We start from the raw sequence: 7,954 nt of genomic DNA, 5'->3' as shown, positions 1-7,954 counted from the left end.
ATCATCACCGCCATTATAGCCCATCCTTCATAGGTTTTCCCCCTCGCCACCGTTGGCGAGGCCACCAGGGCAAAGTCTCTTACGGTGGTCGGTGGCGGCGGGAGCTCTTTTGCACGCGTGTGTTCCTCTGTTGATTGGATCTCGTCACCTGTGCATGGCTCGCACCATCGCTGGCCTAGCTGGGCCTCCTCCCCGCATCTCTTCCTCATGATAGGCGGACTCCAGCTTTGACATCCAGCGCCGTGGACGTGATCCCTACCGCTAGTATGGTTGGGTATTACCTTGTCAGATCTGGGCGGCCACAGAGCAGGGCAGCAGTGATGGCTGAGGGCTTAGGTGTGATAGAGCACAGAGGCTCCATGGCTATGCTGCGGTGGCCACGTTTTTTTTGCGGTGGCCACGTTTGCATGGATGGCGGTTTGTACTGGTTGATTTGACGAATCTAGTTTCTCCATCTCCGCGGTTCTGGTGGCCACAATGACCACTCCAGACTGCGGCCGCAGCCTTGTTGTGGGCATCGAAAGATCTTCGTGAGGGTTCCTATTTTCCAGATCTTACAGATTTCTTCGGCGGTGTGGTGCAATCTATAGAGGAGGGCTTGACATAGAGGGCATAACTGTGTAGCGACATCAATCTATTTTGTAGTCCAGCGCATGTAGTTGTTGAGATCGCAGGAAAGTGGTGACAATAACAAATGATTGCCTTTCGACGAGCTCCGGTGAAAACCTAGGTCTGACCCAAGTTGGTTACGCCTAGCAATGACAATGCTTTTGCGCCTTTAGCTTGTTGAAGGCATTGCTCAGATATGATCGGACTAGTTCTTCATGGTGAAAGCCTAGAATCTGGCCAGTGGCAGATGGATCCAGCGCATGTAGTTGTTGGGATCGTAGGGAAGTAGTGGCAATAACACATGATTGACTTTGACGAGCTTCGGGTGAAAACCTAGGTCCGACCCAAGTTGGTTATAATGATAATGTTTTGCACCCTTACCTTGTTGAAGGCATTGCTCAGATATGCTCGGACTAGTTCTTCATGTTGAAAGCCTAGAGTTTGCCATGGTGGATGGATCCAGAGGACGATGCTTGAGCGTCTGGACTTCGTTGAAGGTGTTCTTGTTGAAGAAGCTAATTGTCCTTGTGATGTCATGAAATGATTGGTGTGAATATTGCATAGCAGTTTGTCTATCACGGATTTGATCGTTTCGCTTTCTTTTTTCCCGTTTAGGCATATCTTTGGTCTTTATGGCTTTGCTATTTGCCAACGGGTATTTGGGTGTGTGCCCGTGCATTGGTTGTGTGCATCCTACCTAGAGGCTGGGTGTGTGCTCATTATATTTGTATCCTCTTAATTATTCTCTTAGTGCTTTATTTTGAGTCAATATAATCCATCATTTGTCGAAAAAAGGAGTATATGAGCTTGAGCTCATCTATAGATCATCGCAACTCATGTCATAAACTCACAATTAAGCATGTGCATAAAAACCGAAGACCAAAGACTGAACCCATAAAAACTGACACTGAACCCGTATAGTCCGGACTAAAATCATTCGTCAAAAACTGGAAGATCTTTGCTGGATGACCAAATTACGTAGATAGACCAAATTGGCACAATTCTCTGGATATTTATGACACAATTAGCACAATCCTCAGTCTTCTCTTTAGATGTTTTTGGCACCAATATGATTGAACACACCTACTATATATACATGTTGTCTGCTGAATTTTAGTTGCATACATCTGTTACACGTACATGTTGTCTAAATTATGCTTGCATACACATATGTAATGTTATGTACATGAATCTAAGTTTTATGCTTGCATTACATGTAATGTAATGTACATGAATCTAAGTTTTGTGCTTGCAGACACATATGTAATGGAATGTACATGAATCTAAGTTGTAGGATGGAAATTAGTATGTTTGGTCGGGAACGAACACCATTCAAAAGAGACTGAAGACCAGATAGTGAAAGAACCGAGGAGACCGAAATAATTTCAGACCGGTTTTCTTAAAAGATCGAAAGACCGGACCGTGCAAACCGAAAAGACCGAACGCGGGGCTCATCACAACCCAAGAAAATGAAACACACCAACACTGGCAAATTCACCCAAGCCAGACAGACCGGCACCGGCGAACTGCACACTGCCGCCCTTGCGCCGCGCCAGCGCGAGAGCCACCACGACGGCCGCCACGGCGAGGGCGACCAGCAGCAGCGCCGCGAGCCCCCCGCCCAACCACATCCTCCTCCGCCGCGCGGCGCCCTGGAGCCGCCGGGCCTCTCGCAGCTCCCCCTCGGCCGCGCCGACGTCCTCCGCTGCCGCTGCGACATGCCGCTCCACGTCGTCCAAGAGCGGGCCCTGGGACTCAACCAGCGCGGCCATGTCGAGAAACAGCTGCTGCAGCTCCAGGAGCCCACCCTCCACCTTCTCAGCCTCGGAGGAGGACAGCATGGCCGCCCGCATCGCCTCGTCGGCGCCGTTGGCGCCCACTCCGCCGCTTGCGACGAGCCGATCCAGCTGGTCCTCGGTGGGGGCCTCGCCGGCCACGGCGAGGTAGCAGCGGGCCGCGTCGCTACGGCGCTCGGCGGAGACCTGACGTCGGAGGGTCTGGACCCCGGCAGTGAGGTCCTGGAGGCGGCCGCGGAGGCCCGCGGTGGCGTGGGCAGCGGGCGCCGGGGCGCGGCGGTCCATGGATGCAAGGCGGGCGCGGAGGCGGCGGGCGGAGCCTAGGAGGCGGACGAGCGCGGCCTGCGTGGCGGCGCGGGGCGCGCCGGGGCGGAGGAGGGACTTGGAAGCCTCGTGCGCGGACTGGAACTGGGAAAGCTCGTTGCGCAGCGCGGTCATCTCGTTCTTGGCCGCCTCTGCCTCTGCCAAGAACGCCTGGAGCTTGTCGGCGCCGGCGGCAGACCCGCCGTCTTGCTGCCTCTTGGCCTGTGGCGCTGCTGCAGCGGCGCCGACGAAGGAGTGGGTCATCAGATCGTTCATCTTGGCTAAATCAGACCCGCCGACGAAGGAGATTGGCGGTGGTGCGGGGGTGTTGTCAAATGCCACTACTCAATGAGATCTACTCCATTGCAAAAGCCAAGATGTGGCGATACCATAACTTTCATCTTTTAATTATTAATAAGGCGACGGTGACAGGCAGATCGAGTAGTGGGCACGTCTGTCAACTTAATAACCAGCTGCAGCATCGGCCATTTACTTTGAGAGAGATAGTACACTTCAGAAAAGAAAAATAGTATGGCTGGCAATGCTTAAGTCGCCTCTGCAGATGGAGTCGGTCATCAGATCGCTTATATCGGCGGAATTTAGAGATGTTGGTCAAATACCACTACAGAATTTGTGGCAAAAACGGAGAGGAAGATGTCATGGAGAGTTTACTTTTGACAGGGGCCAACAAATTAGTACAACTATAATTTAGAAGCACAAATAGCTTAGTTGCCTCTCCAAAGAACGTAGTTTCGCATTCATATACTTTCGTATCAAACCGTGGATGCAAATATTCGTACCACCACACCATGTAATCATGATTTCCAATTTTTCAGATGGATTATTACACTCGACTGAAGTAAAAACTTATCCTCCCTTGACAAAACAAGAGAAGTGTAAGCTAGCTCTAGGATCTAAGCCAAGCAACGCACACTCGTCAAGATGGATCTGAGGTTTCTCGTCTCAGTCGAGACGCACTCACGATCGAACAAAGCAGAGACCACGGCGACACCTTTGAGATTGGGGACGCCAAGTTCCATCACCGAACCTGCATTTGTCGCGTTGATGCCACCAATGGCAACCACAGGCAACTTTGAAGCCAGGCAGACAGCCTTCAACCCTTCAAATCCCAAGGTGGGATTGTTCGCCTTCGTCGTGGTTGGGAAGACGCCGCCGCAGCCGAGGTAGTCCGCCCCGTCCCTCCAAGCCTGCTCAGCTTGAGCAGGGGTCTTGCACGAGACACCGATGATTTTACCTGGTCCTAGGAGCTCCCGAACCTCCCGTGCTGAAATGTCTGATTGGCCAACATGGACACCATCAGCATTGCATGCCAGGGCAATGTCTACACGGTCATTGATCAGCAGCGGCACTCCACTTGACTTGCAGATATCCATGCAAGCCTTGGCAGCCTCCAAGAACGCTCGTGATTCAATGTCCTTTTCTCTGAACATTATCAAACACGAAGTACATCAGTGAAATACAATAGTAGATATTCACAAGTACTCCCATTTTGCAATAAACAGACCTCAGTTGGACAATGGTGGCGCCTCCTTCAATTGCAGCTTTCACGGCATCTTCTATTGAATGACCCCACCTTTTGTTCATCCTAGAGTCTGTCACTGCATACAGGAAGAGGCTGTCTGGATTGAACCTTCGTTCTGATCCAATATTGTATGGAGGACACTTGAGCCTGAAAAGGTGGTCGAAAGGGCCTTGAGGTCCATTTCCAATGACAAGGTCTTTACTGTGATGAAGAGCCGATTCAACAAAGTTCTTCGCCACCTGCAGAGTTCACATATACAGCAAAAGAAACAAACATTCAGAAACCACTAGAGATTGATTTAGCTACATGATATGATAAAGCAGGCAAATACTATGTTCTAAGAACAAATTAGGAATCATTTTTCTGACAATTATGATGATATTTGCATGATACATGTAGCAATTCTAAAAATAGGCCAAAACAGACATGCCAATGGGTCAACACTTAACGGTCTACAGATGATATGCCTGGTTACCGGTCAAGATGCTGGCAGCAACAAAAGTATGCTACAAACTCCGATCCATATTAATTGTCGCTGATTTAGTGCCAATTAATATGGAAGTATGGAACAGAGGGAGTACAATAGATCATCTAATACAAGGCTAGTTATTCTAGTGATGCACTATTTTCCGAACTCACTATACTGGAGAACTTGTGGAGAGCAACTTGACTGTGCGAAGGTATATGTGGGTACAAAGTACTTTGACACAAACCTGAACAGCATTCAGCATACTTGAACCTTTTGCTAACTCGGCCGCAATAGATGAGGCTAAAGTGCAACCAGTTCCGTGTGTGTTGTGGGTCTTTATGCGATGCCCACGAAACTCGACGAATTCCTTGCCTAATGATGTAGACCAGAGTTTTTATCAGGCTGCTAAAAGAGCAGGAGCTAGATGTAATAATGTACTCCCTCCGTCCGGAAATACTTGTCATCAAAATGAATAAAATGGGATGTATCTAGATGTATTTTAGTTCTAGATACATCCCTTTTTGTCCATTTTGATGACAAGTATTTTCGGACGGAGGGAGTAGTATGAAAAGATAATAATAGAACACATACCATCATAGAATACGTCAATAGCTTCTGACGAATCTGGCATGTCCCCACCTTTCACAAGTACATATCTGCAAATTACACATCATTTATTTTATTGACTGAAAACACATAGATCTAATTAGCAATACTGTGTAGTGATTACATTTCTTAAATAACCATTGAAAGGTGAAATAGCTTTCAACTAGTACAGCACATGGCAACAGCTCACAAGGTTTCACATTCATCCAAGATGTGCTTAACCAGTTTGCTTCAACAGATACTTAGAAGGTCATACCCAGGGATAAGACACTAGATGACTTTTACCCATGTAAGTTAACAACTGGATGTACATCAGTACAAGCACAGGATAGTGCAGGTGTAAGGTATGACAATAGAAAAGGTATGATCCGCTTCAAAACAAAGAAATAAAATAAGGTTACAAGAATACAAAATGCAAACCTTGGACCAAATTTGTAAATGGATTCTGCTGCATCACGCATATCGGCGATTGTGTGCAATGATACACCCCCAAGTAATTTCGATGCTTCTTTCACATTTGGGGTGACTATATCGGCCATGGCAAATAGTTCATCCCTGCTCAAAGCAATTGTAACAGTAGCTTAGTAAGCAATATGAAACTGAGAATGTTATGCCAACAACAATGCAAGCAGGACTTATAAATGCACATAGTACAGAACAAATATTAGCCAGCAGGCATCCATTAATTTGCATCCATATTAGTCAAGTACCTATAGTAAGTGAGAGTAGATGGATCTGAAAGACTATCTCCACTTGTAGACACCATAACTGGATCCACCACTAAAGCTGCCTTCAGATACGGAAGTCATATTAAGTAAATAAATGGGCTGCCACAGATATGTTTTAATCGAACTCTTGCAATGGATCCCCATACCTTTGACTGAAAACTTCTGGAGACTCTCACACAGAATTTTAATTATTCCGGCCGAAGGGAGCATTCCTGTTTTCACCTGATCAAATCAAGAAAAGGCAATGAACATGCTAATACGCTATAGATAGGCTAAAATGCAATCAATGCACACTAAGTTACTAAGTTGTGCATCACTTCAAGTTCCAGAACCAGAGTCATATGATGGCTTCTAATAATAGTGGAGTACTTAATACACAGTCCGCAAGACTAACATAAAATGCAATCAATGCACACTAAGTTACTAAGTTGTGCATCACTTCAAGTTCCGATAGACAGTCCAATGTTCCAGTTTCAAGCGAAGTAAAAAATTAGAAATGCAAACACGCATGCCCGGCTTAGTGATTCACAGCAACAGCGGTAGTAGGTGACAGCACCAACTCTGAGCAGCGCACAAACAGAGCACTAGAAAGATCTTCCAATAGCTAGCACTACCCAAGATACCTAAACTGAATTATTTGAAGTTGGCATCACAACCGGAAGAGGAATAGATATGGCTCACCACGTCCACCGACATATCCGAAAGAACCGACTGGAGCTGCTCCCGGATTAATTCCTCCGGCACGAGATGGACGCCCTGCATCACCACCACCACCACCCAATTTACTTCCTTCTCCTGATCAGACTGACGCCGCCGGGGACAGCAAGTGAAAAAGGAACCTGTGAGTGAAGAAATCGGGCAGCCTACGCACCTGGACGCCGGCGGTGTTCTGGGCCGTGACGGCAGTGATGACGGAGGAGCAGTATGCCCCCAGGGCGGCGCAAGCCTTAACGTCGGCCTGGATGCCGGCGCCGGCGCTGGAGTCGGAGCCCGCAACCGTGAGCACGTGCGGCCATGGCATCTCGCGCGCCGCGGCGAGCCTCCACGGGCAGGTTCGTGGGGAAAGGTGCGGCCGCCGTGGGGATGAGAAGGAGGAGATAGAAGAGGGCGGGTGCAAGCGGAGGATTGGCGGCGGCGGTGAGCACGACATGCCGAAGCGCGCTGGAGGAGAGAAGATTTGCCAGGTCTTCCACCAAAGTCTCTTGTTTTTCCTTTTTCGAGAAGCAAACAGCCTCTCGTTGGCCTCTTTGATTTGCACAATTTGGGAACGTGTTGTGAGAACCGCTTGACGGTCCGGATGCAAAAAAAAATCGCAAACTGGAGACAAATTAGTGGAGCTTTGTGGGCGTCCGGATAGCACACGTTCGCTTCTGACCACTCTGACCCACCTAAAATGCTCCTTCCTCGTTCGTGCGCGTTCCCGTCCGACCCTGGCTGCCTGCATTCATGCCGTTGTACAGCGGCCGTTCCATATTGAAGCCGGCTAGAGCAGTCGCGACCTCTTACTGGTTCCGCCATTGAAGCGGCGCACCAGCCGAGGACGAACCCGCTGTACTTTCGGCTGAACACGCCTCCTTGTTAATTCAAACGCCACCATTAAACCCGCGCCGAGAAATCTACTACGGTCACACACAACATCGGGCAAACTCCTCCCGTCAACCCGGTATTTAAACGGGGCCAGATGCAAGGCAAGAATCACACTACAACTTCGCTCCCCATCTTCTAGTTGCACCATTTTCTCTACACTGTCCATGGCATCCAGTGAGTATGAAGAGCAGTTCTTCGATATAAAAGTTGGTTGGGTGGCCCTCCGAACCCGTCGGATACGAGCTAGGCAACTCGCTACTCCACCTCTGTAGCCTAGCCCAACGAAGCAATTTGCCGCTCCAAGTCGGTGCAT

The 7,954-nt window shown here is 48.8% G+C and overlaps 2 protein-coding genes across 2 annotated transcripts; both read right to left on the bottom strand.

The window, feature by feature from the left end:
- Positions 1-1,796: 1,796 nt before the first annotated feature.
- LOC119322081 (syntaxin-related protein KNOLLE-like) lies at positions 1,797-3,160 on the bottom strand. The gene has a single exon (XM_037595584.1). It carries the CDS (start codon positions 2,982-2,984, stop codon positions 2,064-2,066), a length of 921 nt encoding a protein of 306 aa, XP_037451481.1. The 5' UTR covers positions 2,985-3,160; the 3' UTR covers positions 1,797-2,063.
- Positions 3,161-3,437: 277 nt separating this feature from the next.
- Positions 3,438-7,291, bottom strand: LOC119323298 (probable thiamine biosynthetic bifunctional enzyme, chloroplastic). Its single transcript, XM_037596909.1, has 9 exons — positions 6,926-7,291; positions 6,736-6,810; positions 6,201-6,276; positions 6,037-6,112; positions 5,747-5,881; positions 5,312-5,376; positions 4,965-5,092; positions 4,234-4,490; positions 3,438-4,151 (listed from the first exon to the last, which is right to left on the bottom strand). Exons 1-9 carry the CDS (start codon positions 7,202-7,204, stop codon positions 3,623-3,625), a joined length of 1,620 nt encoding a protein of 539 aa, XP_037452806.1. The 5' UTR covers positions 7,205-7,291; the 3' UTR covers positions 3,438-3,622.
- Positions 7,292-7,954: the final 663 nt, after the last annotated feature.

This window comes from Triticum dicoccoides, chromosome 6B, assembly GCF_002162155.2.
Source record: "Triticum dicoccoides isolate Atlit2015 ecotype Zavitan chromosome 6B, WEW_v2.0, whole genome shotgun sequence".
Lineage (NCBI taxonomy): Eukaryota > Viridiplantae > Streptophyta > Magnoliopsida > Poales > Poaceae > Triticum > Triticum dicoccoides.
This window is presented reverse-complemented; position numbering and strand designations above follow the sequence as displayed.